General features: G+C 41.5%; 1 protein-coding gene across 4 annotated transcripts in view; it reads left to right on the top strand.

The window, feature by feature from the left end:
* Window positions 1–27,344, top strand: part of LOC124787877 (transcription factor IIIA-like) — a 91,266-nt gene extending 63,922 nt beyond the window's left edge. For 3 of the 4 annotated variants that reach the window (XM_047254851.1, XM_047254850.1, XM_047254852.1), the window contains exon 8: window positions 26,963–27,344. In XM_047254851.1, the coding sequence (XP_047110807.1) occupies window positions 26,963–27,199 (237 nt within the window). In that variant the 3' untranslated portion in view covers window positions 27,200–27,344. Of the gene's footprint in view, window positions 1–3,044; window positions 3,172–26,962 lie in introns of all 4 variants that reach the window. The other variant, XR_007016022.1, reaches the window with a different exon arrangement.
* Window positions 27,345–27,957: the final 613 nt, after the last annotated feature.

Consider the following 27,957-nt stretch of genomic DNA (forward strand, 5'->3'; position numbering starts at 1 on the left):
GATGGTTGGGCACGTTGGCAGAGGGCAGCAAATAAAAAGGTTGGGAGATGAGAATGGGGTGGAGGTGATATTACAGAGGGTGTGGAGACTGTTGGGTGAAGGGTGTGGGGACAGTATGTTACCATAGGTTGAGGCTAGGATAATTACAGGAGCGGAGAATGTGTTGTAAGAATAACTCACATCTGCGCGGTTCAGAAAAGTTGGTGGTGGTATGAAGGATCCATATGGCTCGGGCAGCTAAGCTGCCATTGAAATCAAGTATGTTATGTTTAGCTGCATGTTGTGCTACAGGGTTGTGTACTTTGCCCTACAGTAACATACTGTCCCCACACTATCCACCCAACAGTTTCCACCCCCTTTGTGCTATCATCTCCTCCTCATTCTCGTCCCCAATTCTGTTTATGTACTGCCCTCTGCCAGCGCACCCACCCACCTTTCCCCACTCCTCTCATTTTTCGCCTCTCATTTCTGCACTTCCATGCCTCACAACCTCCTGATGCTGCACTTGTTGGCGTCCTAGTCCATGCACACTCCGCCAGACAGCATTCGTCACTCTCACGACCATACACTACTACCCCACCCCCTTCCACATTGCTGCTTGTTTGCCATGTGGTAGTTGCATTCTGACCCAAGATGCTGGAGTTGACAGTCATGTGTGCATGAGGTGTGCTTGCTTGTGTGTATGAATGGTGTGTGTGTGTGTGTGTGTGTGTGTGTGTGTGTGTGTGTGTGTGTGTGTGTGTGTGTGTGTGTGTTTTTTGCTGATGGATGCTGCGGCTGAGGGCTTTGTATAAGTGTCGTTTAGTTGTACCTGTCTGCAACTTATTGTGTCTTCTTTAGGACATGTAGGAATCTGTCTTTTCCTACATTGTTAATTGTACATTCCCCCCTTTTGCTTTGTATATGATAAAATAAGAAACTGTGTACTTTGGTCATTGTCACATGACTCTTGATTTTATTTTATTTCCAACCAATTTGTAACTATAATGAATTCATAACTATTACTCTGCAATTTTTCCGTTGACTGTTGTGACTTGGTGATTTTGATATCAAGTGTGTAGTTAGTTGTCGTATTAATACATAACCAAAAGTTACATTCCTTTTGAGCTTTGTCATTTCAGGAGGTACGATGCAGTTAAATTTGTTGGATTTATGAAGAATGTTAAAAGAATGTGCAAAATCTTCTTTCAGAATTATTAAACCCAAAAACATTGTTTTCTTTGTGTGGATATATGTTACCCAGACACAAACTTAGGAACAAGATTTAGGGAACAAGTGAACACAATTGGTATAAACCTATGTTCGGTCATTGTCTCACCTGACAGTAACTCAATATATTTAAGTGAGAACACCCATGCTCACACAGATTCTTTTTTATTTAATAAAAATTTAATTTGATATTAACAAGTGGACACAGCTGATTGTAAGAGCTGTTTCGCCAGAGTCACTCAGTTTGGCCTGAAAATAAGACAAGTACACATATAACAAAATTGAAATAATTAAGTCACTCATAAAGCTGTGAATTAAACATGAAAACCATGGAATACTCCAGTCAACTGATATTCTGACCCAAAGTTTAAACAAGCAGCTAAAAAAAGGGTTAATGTTTTGAGAAATAATTGATTAAATACTGAAAATGATTGTTTTGTTGCCACATGTGTTCTTTGCATCCACATGATTTCATTTTTCAGGTCAGCTGTACTGTATTTATATGTTAAGTTACCTTCTTTTTACTATCTCTTAAAGTTTTTGTGTGTAACATCTGTGTATCTGATTGTTAATTTTTATTTTTTAGCTTCTCCAGTTACTTTCTAAAATAAATCATTAATGCAGTATTTCAGTCAGCGTGAACATTTTGCTTGTACTTACCGTTACGTGCAGTGGTTACCCAGAACATTGTGAGTTCCTCTTATTTCAGAATGAATATTCTGAGGCCATGCAGTTTGAAGTATGCCAAAACAGATATCAAAGCCATAGAGAAATAGTTCTGTTGTCTCACATGTCTGCAGAGTGTGTAGTGGGGTGTTTGGAAGGACAGTTTCCCATAGTGACAGTATTGGATGAAATGTCTCAATTTCATAGGTATGGAATGGAAAGTTCTAGCAGAATGTAAATAATTAAGTGATAAAGATAACAACTTACCAAGTAGCAGACATATGGAGTGCCAACAAGTGCACAAAGAAGAATGAAAACATCGCTAGCATTTGGACCAATCCCCTTTCAAGCATGCGTGTGAACTTCCGCCTCGCCCCGCCCTACCCAACCCTTACACACACACACACACACACACACACACACACACACACACACACACACACACACACACACACACATTAGGGTAAGGAGTTGTCAGGTAGTGGGGGAAGGTGAAAAAGGAGGTGGAGAGTGGAAGGGAAAGTTGGGAATTTGTGTCTGATGGCCTACGGTAAGGCAGCAGGTGCACAGTATAAAGGCTCCTTTGAAAAAAAATAAATTTGTTTACTACTGCTACTAGGCTAATTACTGTTTAGCTCTACAGGACCTTTATACTGAAATGTTTCCCACACCACCTTGTATTGTCTTTCTATGTGTGTGAGTAACTGTATGTTCACTGTTGTGGGTAAATACATACAGCGTACACAGGGCGATGTGTGAAACTGATAGCGATTACATGCTTCCGCTGTTGTAGAAATCTGCTCCAGCTGCTGCAGATAGCGCGTTGAGCTGAAAGTGGTAACCAAAGTACGGAGAAATATTCACACACACACTCTGAATGTTAGTGAATACAATATTGAAGCCTATTTGTGAAAACTTGCCAATACTCTGTTACATGTTTTGACCTTAGTGTGAAGATTCAGCATTATGTTCTTTCAACCACATAGTAAAGCACTCTTAAAATCTGTGTCATAGCTAATTGCTCATAATGCCAAAGGAGTATCACCGTGCTATTACACAGATGTTTGATATTTTGGTTGATCAGTGTATGTCTGTATCTTTATTATTTATTGCTATTTTTATCTACAATTTTGTTTTTTATAGTACTAAATCACTTTTATGTTAACTAGATGGTGTGAAAAATGGTGATGGCCTACATTTTTACAGACAAGAATTTGACAGTTAAGATATTTGTGGCCACAATATAACCATGCGACACTGCCGGTTCCCGTGAGATCACCGAAGTCCAGATGCATGGTATGTGGTTAATAACAAATTTCCTTTTCTGATAGGAAAGACCACATGTTGTTGGCATTATATATTGTTTCAGGCCATATTTAATCTGCTGATATGAATAATTGATGGATTGTGTGTTAGCACAAGGGTTAAGCACTTTTTTAATTAATTTTTAAGGAGTACTGGTACCATAATTGTTAAGTATTGTTAAAGTTGTGTTTGACTGATGAGAAATGGTCTATATAAAGACAAACATTAAAAGGATAGGACATCCGCTTACTGAGCATAGTTTGCGTGTATGTTTTCAGAAGCCAGTTTGTTGTCTAATATCACTGAATGATGTAGTGCATCACTAAGACGCTGCATTTTTATTCAGGAGTATTGTGGCCCAAATCTTCTGACGGCAATCAACATGTAGGTTTTCGATTATTTCCTTGCAACTCTTAGAGTGAACACCAGCAAGGTTCCTTTGAAAGAGTTCGGCTCATTACCCTCCCCAAATTGAGCTTTTACTGTGTCTCTGATAACTTCATCATCGATAGGATGTTAAACTGTAATCATCCTTCCTTTCTTGTTATCTGATGTCCAAAATGAATAACATGCATACCTGCTCCCGACTCATTAGTTGATTGGTGTCTTTTTTTTTTTTCCTTGAGATTAATCTGTGTTTGTTGATGAATAACCTAGTTTTCTGAACGCTCTTTGTTGGAGACTAGGGTTATAAGACAACCGTCTTATTAGTGTTATGTCCAGAGTGCGGACATGCAAAAGCTCCAAGAATAGTGTTGTGAAAAATATGAAACCTCATGAAGGAATCATAACATGTTTGGAACCTATTGGTGATTATATATAAATTATTAAATTTTCAGATAAAAAAAAGTTACAAACTGCATTGAAATGAAGCTGTATTGCTGATACTACCTCAAGCAACGTAGATAATTTTTACAAGATGATTTCGTCTTCAGTTGAAAGACTGATTTGGTGCCACTGTCCATGCTAGTCTGTTCTTCATCTGTACATTCACTTCACTTTGAAAAGGGAGGAAAGATGAAAGATAGGATTTAACATCCCATTAACGTCTAGATCGTTAGAGATGGAACACAAGCTCAGAATGTTCCAAGAATGTGCAAAAGGAACTGTTATGGCATTTTCTTGAGGTTATTTAAGGTAATCACAAAAAACATAAAACTGGATGGCCAGAAGGGGATCAGTTTGAGCCGTCCTCCTCCCGAAGGAGAGTCCACTATGCTAACCACTGCACACCTCGCTCAATGATTCACTTTGATTACATTCCATTACCCTCGTTTTACTTTCATTGGTGGTCATCTCATCTAAAACCTATCCTTTCTGTTCAACTGGCATTCAAAGTCCTCAGCTGTCACTGGTGGAATTACAGTGTCGTCAGCTAACCACAACATTTTTGTTTTTTCTCCTTGAACTTTAATTTTCTTTTGAGATTTGTCTTTGGTTTTCATAGCAATTTGCACACTATACAAGTCACTGAAATCCTTCAACTCTTTATAACTGTAGTCTTGTTTTTGTTCAAATTGTAAAGAACGTATTGCTTCCTGTATTTTATCGCTGATACGTTCAGTTTCGAAGATACCGAATCTAGTACTTTTGTGTTAGGCAATGTATCATAAACAGAACAGTCATTCAAATTGAATGCAGAAGACTTTCAGATCAGTGACCAAGTCATCTCATCCTTCACATTCTAGGCCTAAAGGCCAGCCAGGGGTGAAAAAAAGCTCTGTCCAGTGAAGAAGAAAAATTTACAAAATGTATTAGCTTTCTGTATGTTTCATCAGAGACTGCTTGTGTTTACACACACAACATTGTGAGATGTCTGTCAACTTTGGTTATTTCTTTTGTCATTTCCCAGTATATGAAAAGTGCTTGTAACATAGACGAACCGTAAGAATTAACAAATTTTAACAATGAATTTTGGAATATCCAACAATTCATAAATTCCAAATGAACATTTTTACAAGTCGTTTGAGAGGGAAGCTTGTTTTTTCTTATGTTGCCAATGTTGAGTAACATTTTCATGGTTTCACTATAATTGTGGTGAGCATTTTGATGTACACATCACAGTGAAGTGCAAGAACATTTGAAACGAGTTTTATTCTGAAGCTGTGGATGAATTGAAAAGAAAGAAGCTTTTTCCACATAAACTGTTACGAGCTAAACTTTTCACGAGTTGTTTTGTATGTAAAAACTAGTTTACTGCAGAGAGAGAATATGCTGCTAACATATTGGTACAGACACACGGCAATGCGGTGTAATGAATGTACTACCTTTTCATGCAAAACTTGCTCCATACTGTTATGTTAAGTGAGAATCATTGAAGGAAGTAGCAAAAATAGTACACAATACACTGTAGAAGAATGAGAATAATAAGTTGATACGAATAATGTTGCACCATGGGGGAAAAAATTGTTCTTTTAAGTTTAGTTGCATGAGTAGGATAAAAAAAATAATTTGCTCATTAATGTTAACACTGATCAATTACTCATATACTGTAAACTGGCTTGTTACACATCATTTCGATAGAAGAATAATTCAAATGATGTATGGAACAAATAACATAAATAACTGAAGACCAATCTGATATTTATCAAACTTTGTCAAGATGTTAATCGCATAATGTGTATTAAATGCCTATACTTTCATTCCATTCGCAACTGATGCCTGTCATCATCAGTACAAAGTGTTACTGCTCCTCCCTGGAACATATACACTGTTGTATTCTTCATGGTAAGGAAGCAGAGAGTCTCCAATCATCATCCCGAGGAATTTCTTGTCATGCCAGAATTACATGTTGTATCAGTTCTTAGTGACAAATCCTTGGACTAGGCAGGCCAATTGTGGTTCCAAACATTCCTCAAAGACAAAATTGTGGAGGCTTTTGTGGACACTTTTTGGCATATTATCCATTTCCTTTTGCCTAAGGTTCTTCAGCCAGCACAAGTGTCCGCAGCTCGTGGTCGTGCGGTAGCATTCTCGCTTCCCACGCCCGGGTTCGATTCCCGGCGGGGTCAGGGATCTTCTCTGCCTCGTGATGACTGGGTGTTGTGCGATGTCTTAGGTTAGGTAGGTTTAAGTAGTTCTAAGTTCTGGGGGACTGATGACCATAGATGTTGTCCCATAGTGCTCAGAGCCATTTGAACCATTTTTGAACCAGCACAAGTGGATGGCTTTGTCAAAGCTTCATGCTCCGTTGTTGGTGGTGGACTGGTGTCGAGCTTGCTGCCGGAGATTGTGTGTACCTATTGCACTAACATCTGACAAGGGAATGGTCCAGTCAGACATGTTGAACCCCCCCCCCCCCCCCCCCGCCCCCCCCCCCCCCCCCCGAAATTTTTATGCAGGAAGAATACAACGAAAGAAATGTACTGTCAGAACAGAATCTTAGGGGTGTGTGTGTGTGTGTGTGTGTGTGTGTGTGTGTGAAGTTACTCATTCTTGTCATACGAAGAACCACTTAATGACAGGTTTGTATGGCCCTTCCTGCCTAGTATGTGATTGGCTTTGAAGAGTGCATAGCAGTGCATAGTGCTAATATCCAAAGTGACACAAGCAAATTTGAAGCACCTGAACTCTACAAAAAATGTCACAGTTCATTGCTGTTTTGGAAAGAGGCAGTTCGTATCGACAGCTAAATTGTTGCATGTGTAATTTGGACAAAAGTAACTAACAGAAGAAAGCAAATTGACATTACAGTGCAGACTACTTGCATCAGTCATGTCTTTAATTTTATTACAAGTCCTGTAGCACAGTTCTTACGATAATTTTTGAATAATGTATATTTTAGTAACAATGAAAATGCTCCTTGTTTAGTCCTCACAGTTGTCACAGTAAAGTGAAGTGTCATTTGAAAGACAAAAACAAACATTTTCCTTACAGCAATGTCCCTGCGGGACCAGGGGTTAGAATAGCCCCGAGCTATTCCTGCCTGTCATAAGAGGCAACTAAAAGGAGTCTCACATGTTTTGGCTTTTATGTGATGGTCCCCTGTAGGGTTTGACCTCCATTTCTCAAATTTTTCCTGAAGAGGGAGCCAATTGGGGAAGGGCGCCTTACGTGGTGCATCGTGTCCATCATGCATTGAGATCTTTAGCCCACTTTCTCATCGTGGCTTTGCAGTCCCGCTCATCCTCCATCTCTTGAGCCAGGACACCTTCCTGGGTGTGATTTCCTCCACCCACTATGCAGTGTAGTTTTCTGCGCCGACGACGACCATGGAATTCTTTGCACCTCATATCCAGCATGGTAGCCAGTCCATTGTGGTGGGGCTGCCATGTACCCTGTTGGTTGTAGGCCCCCTGACTACACAGCGATCGCTGTGCTGGTGCCTGCGCTGTTAAGTCCCAACGTATGCCAAGGTGTAGATGCCCGTCACCATGGGGCATCGGGACTCCCGGCAATGGCCATCCTGCCAGCTGGCCTTTGCTGCAGCTGGGTGGTGCCCGTGGGGAGGGCCACTGGTCGGAGTGGGTAGCATCAGAGCGGATGATGCGCGTTGAAGTGTACCACATCTTCATTTGCTGGTGATGAAACGCCAGCAGTTTCTAAGCTTTCCAAGTCTCAGCACAATGCAAGGAATTATGATCCTAAATCATTCCCCTCCCTGGCCACACCATTGGAGGAATGCCAGTCTAAGGATGGCAGCGAACCTTATCTGTCCCGGCACGTCGTATATACGACAGCTGATAGGGACTCCTTTGTCTCAATGAAGCCTCAGATTTTTGTAGAGCATTTAGATGACAAGTTTGGGGAGGTGGAGGGCTTGTCCAAAATGCGGTCAGGGTTAGTCTTGATAAAAAAAGCATCCTCTGCCCAATCATAGACATTACTCCTTGTAACAAGCTGGGGGATGTTTCTGTAACACAAACTCCACCTGACACTATTGTATTCATTACGCCCCATAAGAGCTTAAATATGCATTGAGCTTAAATATGTTCCAGGGTATCATATTTCACAGGGACCTTCTTTTGCAGTCTGACGACGAGCTGTTCCAACTTAGGGCAACGAGGAGTTCATTTCGTCTGGCGCATCCATTGGGTTTGAGGGAGAATCAGGTTGCCTTCATTTTGGTCTTTGAGGGTGACACATTACCTGAGAAGGTCAAGGTGATGGTCTACTCATATGATGTAAAGCCATATGTTCTTCCCCCAATGCAGTGCTTTAAGTGCTGGAAGTTCGACCATGTGTCTTCCCGCTGTACTTCCAGCATCACATGTCGAGATTGTGGATGTCCATCCCATCCCGATACTCCATGTTCCCCGCCTCCCATCTGTGTCAACTGCGGAGAGCATCATTCCTTTTGCCCAGCAGACCACAGGATTTTACAGCGAGAAATGAAAATCATGAAATAAAACACCGTGGACCGACTGACCTACACTGAGGCCAAGAGGAAATTTGAACACCTACATCCTGTGGCTATGACCTCCTCTTATGCTGCCGCTATGAGAACAGTTGTAGCCCCATCAGTTGCACGAGTTCCTGTCAGCTCTCAGAGTTGGAAGACTACACCTGCCCCCTAGACATTGGGGAGCACTTCCTTTCCTGTTGCTCCGGCACCACATACCTCAGGAGCACTGGACCCCCAACCATTGGGGACACCTGTCCCCACTTCTCAGCCAGAGAAGCGTAAGTTTTCTTCGGCTCCTCTCACTAGGAAAGGGTCCCTTGGGTCACACCATTCCTAGGTTTCTGCTAGTGGGAAAGATGACACCCGCCAGCGGCTGAAGTGCTCAAAAGCAGCTGGTCATAGAGCTTCATGATCATCCTCAGTCCCAGAAACTGAATCAGTGAAGCCCTCCTAGCCAGAGAAACCCATGGATCAGCAAGAGAAATCCAGAAAGAAGACCCCCAGATCAAGGGAATTGCGGTGCCACCCGCACCACCACTGCCTACAAGCTCTGCGTCTGAAGATGAAGTGAAGATTCTGGCATCCGCTGAGGACCTAGATCTCCCCAGACCCTCAGAAACAATGGATATAGCCTGTTCAGGAAATAAGTCGGTGACCCTAAGGCGTAGACAGCCTCATTGAGTGTTTCATGTATTCCCAGTCTCACGAACACATCATCATCCTGTAGAATTGCGGCGGTTTTATCCAGCTACGACAACTGTTAAGCTTTACACCTGCTTTCTGCATTGCCCTCCAGGAAATCTGGTTCCCAGCAATGTGGACCCTTGCCCTCCGCATCTATAAGGGATATTACAAGAACCGTAATGAATACAATAGTGTCAGGTGGAGTTTGTGTCTATGCCCTGAACTCAGTATGCTGTAAACCTGTGCCCTTTCAAACCCCTCTTGAAGCTGTGGCTGTTAAGATACCGACCACGCAGAAAATAACTGTCTGCGATGTATATCTCCCTCCAGATGGTCCGGTACCCCTGAACGTATTGGTTGCACTGACTGATCAACTCCCTAAACCTTTCCTACTTTTGGGAGATTTTAACTACCATAACCTCTTGTGGGGTAGCACCATGCTTACTGGCTGTGGAGATATGTTGAAAATTTACTGTCCCAACTAGACCTCTGCCTCTCAAATGCTGGAGCCCCCCCACACATTTCAGTGTGACTCCATGGTAGTTACTTGTCCATTGATTTGCAGCCCAGGACTTAAAGTATCTATCCACTGGAGAGCACATGATGACCTGTTTGGTAGTGACCACTTCCCCATATCTCTGTCACTCTCCCGGTGTAATGCCCATGGACGCCTACCCAGATGTGCTTTAAACAAGGCAGACTGTGTAGCCTTCACCTGTGCTGTCACTGTCGAATCTCCCCCACATGGTGCCATCGATGTTGTGATTGAAGAGGTCACTAAAACAATAATTTCTGCGGGGGGAAAACATGATCCCTCATTCTCTAGGGTGTCCCTGGCAAAAGACAGTCCCATGGTGGTCGCCAGAAGTTGCTCAGGCAAATAGTGTCGACGAGCTCTACAGCGACATAAGCGGCACTCTTCCCTCGAGCACCTAACAGCATTTAAGCTCCTCCGTGCCCGTGTTTGTCTGCTTATAAAATGACGGAAACAGGTGTGTTGGGAGAAGTGTGTGTCGACCATTTGGTGCCATAAGTCACCTTCCCAAGTCTGGACGAAGATCAGATGTCTTTATGGGTACCAGACCCCAACAGGTGTCCATGGCATTAACATCAATGGCTTGCTCTCTATGGATGGAAACGTGATTGTCGAGCAGTTTGCTGAGCACTATGCTCAAGCCTCTGCGTTGGAGTATTACCCCCCAGCCTTTCGCACTCTCAAACGACGGATGGAAGAAAAAGTCCTCTCATTCAATACACGCCACAGTGAACCCTATAACACCCCGTTTAGAGAGTGGGAGCTCTGCAGTGCCCTTGCACATTGCCCCGACACTGCTCCTGGGTCAGATCGGATCCACAGTCAGTTGATTAATCATCTCTCATCTGACTACAAGTGGTATCTCCTCATCATTTTCAACCGGATCTGGTACGATGGCATCTTTCCATTGCATCATTCCAGTGCTAAATCCCAGTAAAAATCCATTTCATGTGGATAGCTGTCAGCTCATCAGCCTCACCAACGTTCTCTGTAAGCTGCTTGAAGATATGATGTGTCGGCAGTTGGATTGGATTCATGTGGCCTACTGGCTCCATGTCAGGGTGGCTTCCACCAGGGTCGCTCTACCACTAATAATCTTGTGTCCCTCAAGTCTGCCATCCGAACTGCCTTTTCCAGGTGTCATCACCTGGTTGCCAATTTTACTTATGTAAAGCATACGACATGACCTGGTAACGACATATCCTTGCCACATTGTACGAGTGAGGTGTCCGGGTCCCCCTCCCAATTTTTATCCAAAACTTCTTGTAGCTCCATACTTTCTGTGTCCAAGATGTGCTTCCCATAGTTCCCCCCCCCCCCCCTATATTCAGGAGAATGGTGTTCCACAGGGCTCTGTATTGAGTGTATCTCTATTTTTAGTGGCCAATAATGGCCTAGCAGCAGCTGTAGGGCCGTCGGTCTCCCCTTCTCTGTATGCGGATGACTTCGGCATTTCATGTTGCTTCTCCAGTACTGGTGTTGCTTAGTGGCACCTACAGGGAGCCATTCACAATGCGCAGTCATGGGCTCTAGCCCATGGCCTCCAGTTTTCAGCTGCGAAGTCTTCTGTCATGCACTTCTGTAGGCGTCGTACTGTTCATCCGGAACCTAAACTTTATCTTAATGATAATCCATTCACTGTATAGGAGACGTATCGACTCTTATGACTGGTTTTCAACTCCCAATTGACTTGGTTACCTCACCTTCGTCAGCTTAAGTGGGAGTGCTGTCAGCACCCCAGTGCTCTCTGCTGCCTGAGCAACACCAGCTGGGGTGCAGATCACTCTACGCTGCTGCAGCTCTACGCCTGCCTTGATTATGGGATCGTGGTTTACAGTTCGGCGGTGCCCTCAGCATTGCGTTTACTCGACCCAGTGCACCATTGTGGCGTTCGCCTAGCGACGGGAGCTTTTAGAACGAGTCCCGTGATCAGTGTCCTAGTGGAGGCCGGAGTCCCTCCATTGTGGATCCAACGTGCGCAACTGCTTACCAGTTATGTTGCACAGATTCGTAGTTCTCTTCAGCATCCAAATTACCGTCTCCTTTTCCCACCTGCAGAAGTTCATCTCCCACATCAGCGGCCCAGGTCAGGGCTCACGATTGTGTTTCGCATTCGATCCCTTCTCTGCGAACTGGAGTCCTTCCGTTTACCACCTGTACGTGAGGTCTATTCACGTACACCTCCGTGGTGTACACCTTGGCTGAAGCTTCGTCTGGACCTTTTTCGTGGCCCTAAGGACTCTCTTATCCCCGCTACTATCTGCTGTCATTTCGTCTCGATCCTTGACATGTTCTGGGGCCCTGGAGTTGTTTACAGCGAGTAGTCATTGGCTGATGGCAATGTTGGCTTCGCCTGTGTCCAGAGAGGCCATATTGAACAGCATTCCTTGCATGCTGGCTGCGGTGTATTCACTGCAGAGCTTGTGGCCATATCTCGTCCACCTTAGTACATATATTCCTGTTCTGGTGAGTCATTCCTTCTCTGTTTGGACTCCCTGAGCAGCTTACAAGCTATCGACTAGTGCTACCCTCACCATTCTTTGGTAGTGAACATCCAGGAGGCCATCTCTGCCCTGGAACAGTCCAGTCATTTAGTGGTGTTTGTGTGGACCGCAGGACACATCAGAATCCCAGGTAATGAACTTGCTGACAGGCTGGCCAAACAGGCTGTGCAGAAACCACTCCTGGAGATTGGCATCTCTGAAACGGACCTGTGCTCTGTCTTAACGCCGCAAGGTTTTTCGGCTTTGGGAGACAGAGTGGCATAACAGTATGCACAACAAACTCCATGTCATTAAGGAGACTGCGGTTGTGTGGAAGTCTTCCCTGCGGGCTTCTCGCAGGGAATTGGTTGTCCTTTGTCGGCTCCGCATTGGCCATATGTGGCTCACACATGGTTATCCTCCGTTGCGAGAACCTACCTCTGTGCCGTTGTGGTTCCCAAATGACAGTCGTCCTCCTCTTTCTGGACTGCCCAGTTTTAGCCACTCTGTGGTGGACTTTTAACTTTCCCAGCACCCTACTTGCGGTGTTGGGCGACAATGCCTCAGCAGCAGCTTTAGTTTGCGTTTTATTAGTGAGGGTGGGTTTTATCAGTTAATCTGAGTTACAGCGCACATCCTTTGTCCCTCTGTGTCCTTCACTCTAGGGCTTTTAGTGTGGAGGTTTTAGTTTGTTGCAGATTGGCTGGCTTCTCCTTTTTTATTCTCATGGTCAGCCAGCCATGGTAATCTGATTTCTTGTTTTTTATCTCGTCTCCCCGTTTCTTGCACCTCTGTGGTTTTCTTGTCCTGTTTTGTCCACTGTAGTATTTGTTGTCCTAGCCTTGGTCTTCTGGTTCTTCCTTTCTCCTGTTAATGTGCCGTGCATAGCCTTTGTTTTCTGCCTTCCCTTGGGTAATTGTTCCCCTGGGAACAAGGGACCAATGGCCTCGCAGTTTGGTCCCTTTCCTCCCCTTTTAAACTAACCAACCAACCTTATGCTTCACACCTGACAAAATAAAAATTAATGCTTTCAGACATGTAGCAGTAATTACTAGCTTTGTTGAGATAGAATTATGGTGGAGTAAGAAATAGTCGCAACCATTGCTTTGCTTATTGTGGTGCATACCGAACATACTTACAGAAATTCATAAAATTTGCCAATGTAAACTGATAAAGCACAAATGACTAAAATTTAAGAACACTGTTTTTCTTATAAACCCAAATGATGTGGAACTATTGTAAATTATACTGTCTGAAAATTTCGTTAAAAGTAATTTCCAAAGTCGAGAAACTTCATTATCGAAAGTCACATGGAATCTGAATTATATCAGCAGTCTTTTCATCTTCATCCTGAAAGAAAGATATCGTCATGTCAAGGCCAAGAGTGGCAGCAAAAGCAATTAATTAATGTGTGCAACTGGTTGGAAAACAGTTTCGAATCACATGTTATAAATTATTCTTTTCTATTTTCCAGATTGTGATATGTCGATTATAAGACTTTTGCTTCTAAAACTCTCTCTTTTTTTATGTTGTAATGTGTCGTGATGCCCGTGGAGACAGATATAAAGCAGAAACAGTAACCCACTCATACTTTCCATTGTCATTGTTGTATATGAAAGTGTCGTACCATTAATCAGTTGCACATCAGACTGTGGTTTGTTTGAGGCCCCCCCCCCTCCCCCCCCTCCCCCCCACCCCCCTGTCTCAAACCTCTAAATGAGAAAGTGTGGTTTGCTCAAAGTTCTTTCGTGAAACCTGACTGATCGACACTAGGCACAGCAGATGTGAGGATAACAGCAAGCTTCATCTTCATGTCAGCTGCGAGTTAATGGAATTTCCTCTACACTTTTACTTGAAGTAAATTTTGTTGTTTTGCAACTTCCTAGACTGTATGATTTCTTGAATCTCATTAACCAGGTTGAAGACGACTTGAAATCAGCAATGTTCACTTAAGTTGCAATTCGGAAGGCCTAATCTCGTAGATCTCCATTTGTAAAGATGCATTGCCTCTGATGAGCAACCCTACATGATTCATATCTTAAGAAAACTCCACACGAACTGTTTTTCATGTTATTCATTCATGTTTGGGGGTTATGTTGGTTATTAATAGAAGTAAAGGTACTTTGTGGCCACACTGTGCAGTAAATTTTTCGAATAGTATTTCTTTCACAGTTTTGCATGTTTCATTTTATTACTTTGTGTAAGTCTGTCTTCCATTTGTAGAGTTCATAATCAGATTTTACGAAGCAAAACTAGTTTTGCTCATTTGCTTAGCATTAAGCATTAAACACAGTGAATATTAATTCAGTCTCGATTGTTAACATTTATGCTACTGCAAAAGCAACTGGTGGTTATTGTGAATACTAAATGTGTAGCAGATTAGAGTGAACAATTACTGCGGACAATTTTTTCAAAGAAAACTAGCAATGAAACTCGTAATTCGCTTTACAAATTACGATCATGCCTAGTGATGTTATCTGTTTACTGATGTGCCGCCATCAACAAAGGATATGTGTCTGCCATGCTACAGCTCTGGTAGGGGGTGTAGAATTGTCCTTCCACTGGTGAACTACGAATTTAGCAGGTTTCAACATTTTTTTTTCTTTTTTCTAAAATACCTGCAGTGTGTCTTAGCAGTTGATATTACGAGAGGGACTTTCTTTTGGTGTATCCTTCCGTTATAAAAATTTTCAGGGCACATTTCAACATGTTGTTTTGGACCATTCCCTTGTAAGGGCTTTCCCTGGCCATTGCCGCTGTTGTTCTCCCCTTGCTACCTGCAACAGTCATTCGTTGCAGTGTGAAAATCCTCTTTCTTGCTGAAGGTTTTGTCATATTAGTGGATTTCTGTGGCTTCTCTGAACAAGCAGACATGACATAGCTCTACTCAGCAGCAAGAACTTCCATGTCAGTGAATTTTATTATGCAGTTAGTCTCGCGCAGCATGTACTCCACCAAGGCTGATTTCTCCACCTGTCCCACCCTGCAGTATCATTCATGTTCAATGATCGTGGTGTTGATGAATTGCCCAGTCATTCCCATATAAACTTTTTCACATTTACAGGATATGTAGTATATTCCAGACATTCCAAGTGTGCTCCTTTTGTCCTTTGTTGATCTGTCACACTCTTAGATCTTCTTGGGAAATTTGTTTGCTTAAGATATGGTCAATTCTGTCCAGTGGATTGCTCTTCTGAAGTGACACTTTTCAAGTGCTAAGGTTTCATAACAGTTTCTAATGCAACTGTTAAAGTACCTACTGCTACTCTGTGTCGCATCTTGTATCTCTCTGTTTCTCAAAACCAGCACATCTATACTGGCAAAACACCTGGTCCCTCTGCTTCAGCTCACTTAAGGCAAATGCCGGGATGGCTCCTTTGAAAAGGCACAGCTGATTTTCTTCCCCACCCATCCCTAATCCGAGCTTCTGCTCTATCTCTGATGACCTTGTTGTCGACGGGGCGTTGACATTAATCTCCTCTTCCTTTGCTTCAGCAGTGGAAAAGACTGACCATACATAAGAGACTCAGGAGATTTCATTGAGAAGTTGAATAAACTAAAACTTGGACTCAACTGCATACTGCTAAGCTTTGGTGGTGTTTCCTTGTTTTTCAGAGTGCCACTCAATGATTTTTCTGGAGCATCAGGTTCTATTTCTAGCACATCACCACCAAGCTTTTTAATCTTAACACTAGCAACTTCATGTGAAATGTTGATTTCTATGTACGGCTGTAAGGTATTGCCCAGGGATACTCCACTTAGTTCATTGGTGGCCAATTTCTTCACAGTGCCAGTGCACTTCAAAAGATAGGCACTGTACTTAGCACCTTGGTAATCTAAGCTGTAACAGAGGAATGTCATAGCTACTCAATGTCTGGGACCACAGTGAGGTGCAGCTTGGTGACTTCCTAAGAAACCTGAATGGTCTCCATTTCGAAATAAAATCTATTACAGAGGTAGAAAAGGACCAACAGCTACCTTTTCTAGATGTGATGGTTGTGAGGAATGGTGAGAACCAGGGACATAGTGTGTGTCGTAACCCAACGCATGTGGACTGACACCTGCAGAAACTGTAAAATCATTACTCAACCCAGAAAAGAGGAATAATTAATACCCTTGTAATACACACAAGATGAAAATTTGAGCTGCAGCACCATGGACTGGGGAAGCAATACCTGGAGTGTCCTGAGGAGCAGTGGATGCACCCAGCAGTTGCGTAAGAAGTGTCACAAAATCTGAGACTCAGCACAGTGACACTTGAAAAGAAGGAATGTCGGGTATGGCCTTTCTGCCATATGTCCCCAGGATGATAGACAGAATCAGCCATATATTGCACAGGTACAGTGTAAGGACTATGTACAAGCTGACCAAGATGATCAAATCAGCAAAAAACAAAAGGGACACTTGAAATGTCTGGAATATATCATGTATCCTATATGTGTAGAAATGTCTGTGGAAAAGACTGGACAAGCCATCAACACCAGGATCACTGAAAATAAATGATATTGCAGGTGGAGAAATCAGCCGTGGTGGAGCACGTGCTGTATGAGACTGACCATGTCATAAAAAGTTTTTCAGAGAAGCCACAAATGTGCTGGTAGCTTCAGCAAGAAAGAGGAAAGCCTGAACTAAAATGAATCCTGGATTCCTGTGCTGCAACAAATGACAGTGGCAGGTAGCAAGGGGAGAACAGCAGCAGTAGTGACAAGAGGAAAGCCCTCTGACATTGGTGTGACATGTACATATTATCTTTAGCCACGAGGTCAACTCCAATCCACCACCAGCAATGTCATTTCTTAAGGTGTTTGTGGCATGTACTGTTGTGTAGGGTTTCGCACACTTGTACTGGAATATACCATTTAGTAGCTTGGTCATGAAGGTATGACAACAGGGTTTACTATACCTGCCACATATTAGTTAGCATTCAGACTCCCTCAGTAATTATAAAATCAGTCAAGTTGTCATATCTAGGTCCCCAGACAGTGATTCCAGAATTTGGAGATATATGGGTCTCAGGAATCACTGCCATGCAATGTTCCACTTGACTCTCGCTCTACACCATCCAAATCTCTGTTGCCTGTGGTTTGGTGTCAGTAGCAAATGACACATCACAACTTGAAACCTCAACCCAGGTTCCAGTAATCTGTTACTGACAGTTCAGGTGGTGATCTGCCTGCAACGTCCGCCCAGTTATCACCTGCTATTATCAGTTTATTCATCACAGCCAGTTGGAGCAACCCTCCTTTCTTCTTGTGTTCGCACAAGGGTGAAATTGTGACCAACATATGCCACAAGCTTGGGAATACTGGAGTGTCGGTTAGGTAGCATTCGGTTAAAGTTTTCAAGGTACAACACTTTCTGTTTTTATCAGTGTAATTGTTCAAACATAAAACAAATGTATACATGACAAGGCTCACAAGTAATCAAACCATCTCAAACATTGAGTAAAATGTTCTTTTTTAAAGTCACACCAGTTATGAAAAAATTATCAGATTTTCAATAGCTATCGTTGCCATCGTCCTCAGGAGCTTAGACTTCGGACTGCCGGGAAAGGCAATATATACCATTTACATATGCTAGGTGCCAGGGTGCAGAACATTCCAGAGGTAGGTTGGATTATGCAAGAGGAGGAATATTAAGAAAGCAGTTTGCCACAGGTGTAATAATGGTAGCATGTATGAAAGGCCAAAGTCATAATTTAAACAGCTGTTGCCAGTGATTGTAATGGTCAGGCATTTTCCACTGTTTCTGTTTGCTGTCCAAAGCCCACCTCCCCGCACCCTACTAGGGGGACACCTCTTCTCAGTTGAATTTACTGCTCTGTGATTGAAACTTAGTTGTTTTTTAATTTTTTATAATAGTATCCCAATATGTAGCCGTGTATTAACTCATTGTGAAGTGATATTAACAATATAATAAGCATACTTGACAAAAAAAGTGGGCAAAGCAGTGAAGAGTTGAAAGCTTGTTTGCACTGTTCTTGGGTCTCCAGCTGGGTGCAGTCGTTTTCAAACCATGATATTTCAACAGCGTTCCTCGTCATCTTCAGCTGCTACCTGCAGCCTGAGCGTCTCCGCTGAATCTCCTCCCCTTTATACTCTGATCGCTTCCCACCCCTTCCCCCGCATCATGCCACACGCTGCGTGGAGTGATGTGATGCTGACATTTCCCGATGTGAGGGCTTAATTCCGCCGTTAAATATTTGGCTAGCTGGTATATTGGAGCGCCCATGTTGCTGACGATAGGGTGCAAAGGAACATCCTTTTTGTGCACCTTTGGTAACCCATAGAGCCCTGGGGGTGCAGCACCTCGAGGTTCAACGCCGGGTTAAACCTCAGCAATGCCTGAGACCCAGCACTCATCCAACTAAAAGTTCAGTGCCGACCCAAAGCGACTTCCAAGCCCGACGAAGGCCACAAGACATCTGATGGTCCACAGTTCACAGCCAGCAGCCCGCCCCTCCCTGCCATCACTCCACGCAGCGCCGCGTGCGGCATGACGCGGGGGAAGGGGTGGGGAGCGATCAGGGTATAAAGGGGAGGAGATTCAGCGGAGACACTCTGTCTGCAGGTATCACCTGAAGATGACGGCAAGGAACGCTGTCGAAATACCATAGTTTGAAAATGACTGCACCTGGCAGGAGACCCGAGAACAGTACAAACAGTTAATTTGCCGAAAAGCCTAAGATCACACAGTTGAAAGCTTGTTCCTTGAAATGTGCCATAAAGAAATTCACATGGCCAGCAACAGTGGAGAGCCCACCACAGTGCCATCTTTCATTTCATAATGTTCATCACAGTACACTTACAATTAAGTGTGACAAAACAATTTTATATGTTGGGTAGAAGCTGCTCTGCAGCAGTTCGTGAATCGTATTAACAGTGTACACTCGCAACATCAAATGTATAGTAGGGATGGAGGCCAAGCTACCGCTTTGAATATGCTATAGTAGCATGTGCATAAGAAGGTGGATGTTGGGGCAATGCACAGTGTCAAGGAGCAGGTATCTGTGGGATGCTCCAGCTAGTAGTGTCACCATATAATGTCTATGTGTAGCATGTGCTTTAGGGTGTGTGTAGAACTTACATTATCGATTTTCATGTTAAAGTATGGTGAGGGCACTTTCCTACTGCAGTGCTCGTAATGGGTGGCAAAAGGCAGATGCGGTAAGTAATATTTTAAGAAGGGCAGCAGTATTCATCTGAGTGTACAAATGTTTGTAGGAGAATTAGAAGCGGAAACAGTGGTCTGGTGTGGTGCTTACCCCATCGTTGCCAGTTATTGAAGAAAGTAATGGCTGGAGCATGTAGCATGGAACACACAGGAAAACCCCTTTTTAGTGAACTTGTGGTGGCCTAAATGTTTCTTCCTTAAACAGGGGTTTTTCTTAACCCTCATACTGCTCTAGGCGTATTAACACGTGCAGCTGCTAGTGTCCCCAATCCCTATGGACATATTTACATGCACCATCTGTAAGGTGCTCTAGATGTGTTTACGAACACCTTGCTGAATCGTTTGTGCTCCCAGACGTCCTGTTCTGGATGTGTTAACTTGCAAGGCACTTTACCTGCCAAACATTTGGCCTGTGTGCATGTGCTGCTGTGCTCTTATTTGTGTTGCTGTTTTCACCTTTATTTCTGACAAAGAAAATGGCATGCCATTATGGTTGTACAGAGAAGGAAATCGTGGAGATTCTAATTGGAAATGATTGCGAGAAGGAACACTTGGAAAGTGATCACTGCTCAAAAGACCTGAACTGTGTACGTCATCTGATGCAAAACATCAGCCTCTTTCTACAAGAGATGAAAGTTGTTCAGAATCTGAAGTTTCTGATAGTGAAAGCAAAATATTTGGAACAAGAGGATGCTTTAGAGATGTGCGTGACTGGAAGGAGAGTGATTTTCTTGCATTTGTGCATGCATTCGACAATTCAGCTTCATAATGCAAGTGTGGATTAGAGCAAAATTTCAGCATTTTATTATTTTTCCTGATATTTTCAATAGAAAATTTAATAAAATCTGTTACAGATAAAACGCACAGATGTTATTTATACACCAAGGCAAATACGCCAAAATCTGTGTGTTCTCGAATGTCAAGCTGGAAAGAAATGGGATATGAGAAATTCCATTCCTTCATTGCTATTTGTCTGCTTGTGGCTCATGTGGAAAAGTCTGAAAATTTCAGTTTCCAGCAAAATTATGTCCAGAGACCGTTTCCTTTTAATCTTGAGAATGCTTCACTTTGGCAACAATGCTGCCAGCAAAAAAGGATACAGGTTACACAAAATTAGAATTATTGTAGATAAAGTTCTCAGAATGTCCCAGAGTGTGATTTATCCACATCAAAAGCTCTGCATTGACAAAAGCTTATTGTTGTTTCAAGGAAAGAAATTGATTTGGAATAAAAACATTTGTGCTGTGTGGCTGCCAGATTGGTTATGTCTTAGATTTTGTTGTGTATAGAGCTACAACCACAGAAATTGGATAGTACAATTTGGTGAAACTTGGTGTCATAGGGGCAAAACACATGAAACCATATTTGAAACCAAGACATACTCTGTACATTAAAATTGGTATTTGACCCTGGACCTTCGTAACCACAGAATGGCCACATTTTGTACTTTTTGCAGGACCAGGCACAATATGCCAAAACTACGGGACAAACTGAGAAGAGGAGAAACTCTGTTTTAATTCCACTAATATAACACTTGCCCTGAAGTGGTATGATAAAGAGAAGTGTGGTTGTAATCACTTCTGAAACTGCAGACATTTTTCAGATGTAGAAAACTGAGTTTTCTTCTTCTTCTTCTTCTCTCTCTCTCTCTCTCTCTCTCTCTCTCTCTCTCTCTCTCTCTCTCTCTCTCTCTCTCTCTTTTTCAGTGTGTTACAGTATATAATCTGAGTATGGGAACATTTGACTGTACTGATATGCTATCGAGTTCAGCTGAATCAGTGCAGAAGACTTTGAAGTGGTATAAAAGGTTCCATGTCGTCAACCTGTGCTTTTTAAATGCTCATGCTCTCCATCGAGCAGTAACAGGACAAAAAAATGCCATAGCAATTCTCTGGTAAGAGAAATTCCACATAAAAGTGGAAAGCAATGGAAGGCACTTCGACAATAAGAATCCTCTATGATTTACCTGGGAGAATTTTATAAGTGTTACAGAGAGTAATCACTCAAAGAAGGGTATGCCAACACATAGATGCACTATTTGCTCAAAACAGAAAGTGCATTGAGAAACAACCTACAAAAGCAGAACATGAAATATACCACTGTGCATTGTGCAGTGTTTTGAGGCTTATCATATAATTAAAAAAATTATTAACCACAGATAACTGCATGGGAAGGATGACATTACATTGACATGTCTCTACAGCTAAATGAAAAACAAAACAAAAAAGAAAAGAAAAACAAAATAAAAATATTTTTTTAACTTTGATAGTGGTCGGTCCAAAGTGTGGATCCAAAAGAAGGATGAGAAATACATACAGAAGATGTGAAAAATGTTCAAACACTTTGAGATTCTGACTTTGAAGTGTCTCAGATGAATTACTACAATCACAAACAAAAAAAACTTTACAAATTTCAGATGCTCTAATATCTATTAGTACGTGAAGTACAAGAATTAAAAGCACAGTGTTTAATGTGTCACTGAAACAAAATTTATGTATAATTGCCTTTTCCCAATACACCAGTATTATTTGAACACCAACAAAAAGTAGTGTTCGGAAACCTTGATTGTCTTGTTTTGGAAGTCACATAGAGAAATTTTATTTGGTTTATAATCATGGGATATAATGCCAAACTTCCAAAGAGTCCTCCAGTCTTCCCTGGAAATTTGCTTGCAGAAAAGTTACTGTGCATCACAAACAAACAAGAAGGGTTTAAATTTTCCATTTCTAGAGTGTTTTGGCAGACAGTTGTCCATTGCCAATGCACAGGAAGTTAATAAAAATTAAAGAAACCGTTTGACAGGGTGTTAAACTGGATGGAGATGCGCCACAGTCACAGTGTTTACCCAGTGTGTCTACTCACAGGCAGGAAATCTGGCCTCAAGCATTCAGTTTGACATACTAAATGAAACAAATCATACATAAAATTATCAAAGACATCCAAAACGGAAGCAACAAATGAGTAGTGCAAAAGTTATTACTGTGGTTCCCAACGACTGCTAATGTGTAAAAGCAGTATTGCAGATAGCTTCATCCTTTTGTAGAGTTGTTACAATGATGAATATATGGAGGACAACTGATGTTGTGAAAGAGTAAGAAAGAAAGAACACTAAGTTACTGAGGTGAATCCAAAGTGACATGTTGGTTTTGTCATAGGCTTCTAAAACTACAGGAAAGATGTAATATTTAGCCATGAAACGATATTGATGTACCTGTGTATTTGTCTGTGCAATAACTCATTTCTAGAGGACCTTTAAAATGAAAAACTTTAAGTCTCAGAGTAACTGCACAGGGTGATGAAACCCAGTGCAACATACGGAAGTCACCGCACCTAACACTCTAGAAACACAGTGCAAGTGAGGCCATGCAGCAAAACCACATCACACACACACACACACACACACACACACACACACACACACAATTTCACAGAACACATCCTTTAATATTTTTTATGAAGAAGAGTTGTTGCTCCAGTTGGTTGATATTAATTAGAATTGATTTGTCTGCATTAAAAGAGAAAAAGTAGTTTCTGATTTGTCAGTTCCTGGTCCAGCAGCTACAAAACTTGATGCAACATCTCCTCTCCTCCTCCTCCTCCTCCATTTCTTCTTCTTCTTCTTCTTCTTCTTCTTCTTCTTCATTGTTGTCACCACTTTCGCAGCCCCCTCCTGTGTCTCCATGTTCCTTCACACATCTCAGTTACATTCATCTCAGGCGAGAACATAGTCGGCACAAGAACCAGTTCTGGAATGTTGAATTTTCAGGAACATATCTGGCTCTACTCCATTCTTCTCTTGCAAGAAGGGCATCTTCAACAGCAACTGATTTTCCAACTGTGAAACAACTGCACACAGTCAGTCTTGTTGCACAGTTCCAGGCTGAAACAAAATTTGCATTGTTGAGTCTTAATCACTTCCTTCCACACAAGAAATTTAATTGACTTTTGCACAGCTGCAACTCTGTATTGGCTTTAACAGAAGGTATTATGCCTAGGTCTGGAGGCTGCAGATGGCTTGTGCTGTTCAGAGGAAGGAACACAACCTTTACGTCCCTCAGATTTGGTGTTTCCTTCGTGTGTACGGGGTATCAGTGGAGTGGATGATAAGTATTATTTTCCTTCCTGTTGCTCCCATCTTGTCATCTAAATTATTGTGATACCATGTAAAGATTTCTGAAATCATTCAGGCATTGCTGTTATACTTGTTAAATACAAGTCAGTGTTATAATATTTTTGAAACACATGACAGTTCTAAATTTTGCTCTTAGTGGAGGCAACAAACCTTTCCCTTCCATCACGCAGCTATGCAGTCATTCTTTCTTCATTTTTTTTTATCTCCATGGCATTTTTCTCCCTGGAGGGGATATGCTTTTGCAGGAAGTAAATTATAAGACACCAATTCCATCTGTGTTGAAAATATAAAGTTTTTTTAGTGATCCGACCAGCCGTTCAACACACAGAAATTTTTATCACCTATCATTTAGGGCACTTTCACAAGTCGTCTTGCAGTACGTTTCCACTTATAGTAAGGCTGTTGCCATTTCTCATTCCTTGAAACCATTTTAAAAACTATTTTGTACATGTCAGAAAGTTTTATATTAAGATTGCCTTCTACATCGTGAATGATAGTCGGCTTTTGCTGAATTGTAATCTTTCTCTGTTTGCAGGCCCCAACTCCAAAAAAGTAAAACTGATAAATTTGATAGCACTCAGTCACTGTGATGTCTGATCACATAACCAAACCTCCATGTTGGGTAGGACAAAATCTCTTAATTCATTCACTTCATTTCTGGTATCACTACAAGGGAATTAGTTATCGAACAAGAAACTGCAATCTAGGTATATGTCAACCAACAAAAATAGATTTCAATTTACTGCAATCACACAACAAGCTGTATGTTCAATCTGTGTGAAACCAACATAAATGTGACGCACATTAGACTTATTAGAAACTGCATGAAAATTGGATTTTAATTTGTAGAATATTTCAAGTTTATTTCTTAAAAACAGAATTTATGTAAAACTGGGGAGGAATAAAATTGTTCTTATGGAAGTTTTGCTGGGACTGATGGAAATATTGCTTAAAAGTGGGATTTCCTTAACAGTGGGTCCATTAATGCAGATTTTATGGTGGCTATGAGAGTGTGCTGGAAGGTAATGCCTCCGAAGTTTTTATTCTGTTGCCGGTACCTGGTGTATTGTATGTCATGCGTATTACTTTATTAACTCTCCCACTTTGCTGATGCACGTTGCAACCCTACGCTGTTAGTGAGCTCCCAATTATAGTGTGTAACGTGGCATTGTATAATATAACTGTCTATTTGTGAAAAAAGGTGTGCTGTAGCTGAGTTTCTACCTACAGAAAATGTCATTGAATTCGTAGAAGAATGAAAGGTGTATATGGTTGTGATTGTAGCAACATCAGTGCACCATGGGAATTCCACCACAAAGGATAACCAATGCCAAAAAAGGTCAAGATCATGCAATCAGTAGGCAAACTCATGCTCACAGCTTCCTGGGATGTTCAAGGTGTGGCGCATTTGGAATTCGTGCCAAGGTACTGCGAGAACCTCAGAAAACTGAAAGCATGAATTCCATGAGTTTGTCCACACAAGAGCACCATCTCCTTCAGCATGACAGCCAGACTACACACTAGTGCTGCAACATCTACAGCAGTCATGTGACATCTACAGCAGTCATATGCCTGGGGTTCATTGTCATCGATCATCTTCCATACGTCCCAACTTGGCTCCATCCTACTTTCATCTGTTTGCAAAACTTAAAGAACACCTTCGAGGACTTCACTTTGACAGTGATGAGTTCAAGCAGAGGAGAGGTTGTGGCTCCATCAACAAAATCAATTCTACAGTTGACGGAATCAACAAACTAGTCACTTACGAGGAGAAATGTGTTCATTACCATGGTGACTATGTTGGGAAATAATTGTGTAGAAATGAAGAGTAAAGGTGTAAATGTTAAAAAGTTCATTTTATTTAAAAAGCATTAAGGTTTTCACTCACCATCTGCACAGTCACTGAGCACTTCGCTGCATACAGGCGCCATATAAAACGAAGTGGACTAAACAAGACAGCCATGGCAGAACGTTGTCTAGAGTATACCTACAGAATGTTATTTGAGGTGACAAGGATCTTGATCCAGGCAACTATATATTGAGATTCTATTATAAAAGTAACAGCCACGATTCGATCGTGGGTCAAAAATGTCTGCGGTGAACAGAGATAACACTTAAAATAGCACTTTTGAGGGAGGGAGTTGGGGGGGGGGGGGGGCAGGGAGGGAGTTGGGGGGGGGGGGGGCAGTTTTGGGCACCCAACAGAAAGAGAGAAAAATGTTTGACAGTTATAGGTTGGTGGGAAGAGAAGTTACCTGACACCTTTACACTCATAGGAGGTAGCGTAACTTGTCCCACTTTGAAAAGGATGATGGCAACAAGAGCTATAAAAATCTAAAATTTTATCTCAGTTGATAAGGTTTGAAAATCAATTTTGTTTTATCTAGTTATGCTACTGCAAAAGGCTTCAAGGGGTATCTGAAACATTACTCATTGGCCTGCAGCATATTAATTATTTTGGTTTTAAGTATTCAAAAGTTGAACTGTTTTATCCATGAAAAAAAGTATCAACACTAGTTTTAATTTAAAAAAATGGGTTTCATTTACTTAAGCAACTTGAAGATGACATGCCAACTTATGGCAAATGGATAACAATGATACGAAAATTATATGGACGATCTTGACATGAGGAAGACTGAGACAATAGCAGTACTTCACAGACTTTGCAGAGAGAGAAATTATGTTTGATTTATGTGTAAAAGGTAAAGGAAGATTGCCGTTATTGACTTCACTCCCTATTTTATGAAGGAGGTAAATTTCATTGTAGGTATCTTGAGTGATGTTTGATTTTATGGTGTTTACTTGGTTAACTGAAAACAGAAGTGCATGTCTTCTGATCGTATTTTTAAAATATTCCCTTTTGTGGAGCTAAATGCTTTAGTTGTGTAGGACAATGCTAGTAACTGTTTCAGTGGTAGAGTAAGAATGTAATTTTTGTTAAACTCAGTTCTTATTTCATGTTTTTCATTAATATTGTTTTAAACAAACTAGTTTGTTCCATTTCAGCAACATGCTGCAGTCATATGCTTTACCATAAAGTGGTAATTATATAATAAAATATAAAGAATGCAGCAGGGAAATGGATATGATGTGTAGTCTGGTGGGTGTACTATTATGAGCCACTGTTTTGTCTTTTGTTTTCCATGAGCTAAACTTTCGGCAACCTTGTCTAAATTGTAGAGGTATCTTTGCTTCTTGAAATGGTAAGAATTAAATTCTCTCTTTCTCTGTTCATAATATGAGTACCTATAACTTCACAACTGTTAATCATATTCTTCCTGTTGTTAGTTGCGACATCTTGTATATAACAGTTTAAGGTCCTGGTGATAACTTATTGCATATGCATGATGTGAATCAAAGCATACATTGCTAGTTTTGTAGAGCTCTAACATGACAGTTCATATTTTGTGAATTTTGTATTTTTGCTTCAGACTACTCTGCGGGCTCACCTTAAGCTGCACAATCCAAAAGGACCAATGCCAACCAAACGGAAAAGGCCACGAAAGAAACGTTGTGATGTAGGTCGCCATAAGAGATCGATGGCTGTGAAGCTCTCTGGTCTTCGCTTAGAATTTTCTGAGGAAAGGGACCTGGTGGAGGGAAGACTATTAACATGCGAGCTTAATGCTCCAGCTACCTCCGATAACATTCCTACCTGCAATAGTTAAAGATTTATTTTCTACCTGTAGAGGTCTGATTAACATTAGTGATAATGAATCTTGGAACTGTATTGTCATTCAAGTAGTGTATAGCTCCCGTATTTACAAATGTTTGTAACATCGTGAAATAAGGAAGTAAAGTAATCGTACCTTATGTCAGTGTTGTGCTAGTCATTTGATATCTGAATGATACACCTGTTGCTTACATAACAGTCAGTCCCATCTTAAGGGGAGTACGTATGGCGGAATTGGTCAAAAAGTGACATTTTCGGATTATTATCTCTTATTAATATTTGATCTCTCCTGAATAATTTGATGCATTATTTGTCGAAAAATTCCAATTGGAAGTGTAGTTTTATCATTTCAAAGTTAATAGTGTGTGTGTAAAATTATCTGATCGTTCTGCACTGACTTGCCTAAGTATCTCTATCTCTTGAACTATTCAATCTAGAAGGCTGTGGTTTTCAGCTATTTATTCCTTGAAATCATGTTAATGTTTGTATTAAGAGGTTGGATGCACTGTGTAAACAGAAATGGCGGTATAGCACATGCATTTTGTTTATTTACTTTGTGGTTGTCGTGTTTCATAAGTTTTGAACCAAAAACTTTGTGGTTTGGTGTGTTATTCTACACTCTTATACCTCTTTTCAACATGACAAAAAGAGAGGGTTGTTTTAAGAAGCGATGTTTCCATGGAAATCAGCATATCACAAAATCTGAATCCAGTGTTGATCCTGAAATTGGTTTTTCACAGACCCATGATAAGG

Source organism: Schistocerca piceifrons, chromosome 3 (genome assembly GCF_021461385.2).
Source record: "Schistocerca piceifrons isolate TAMUIC-IGC-003096 chromosome 3, iqSchPice1.1, whole genome shotgun sequence".
Lineage (NCBI taxonomy): Eukaryota > Metazoa > Arthropoda > Insecta > Orthoptera > Acrididae > Schistocerca > Schistocerca piceifrons.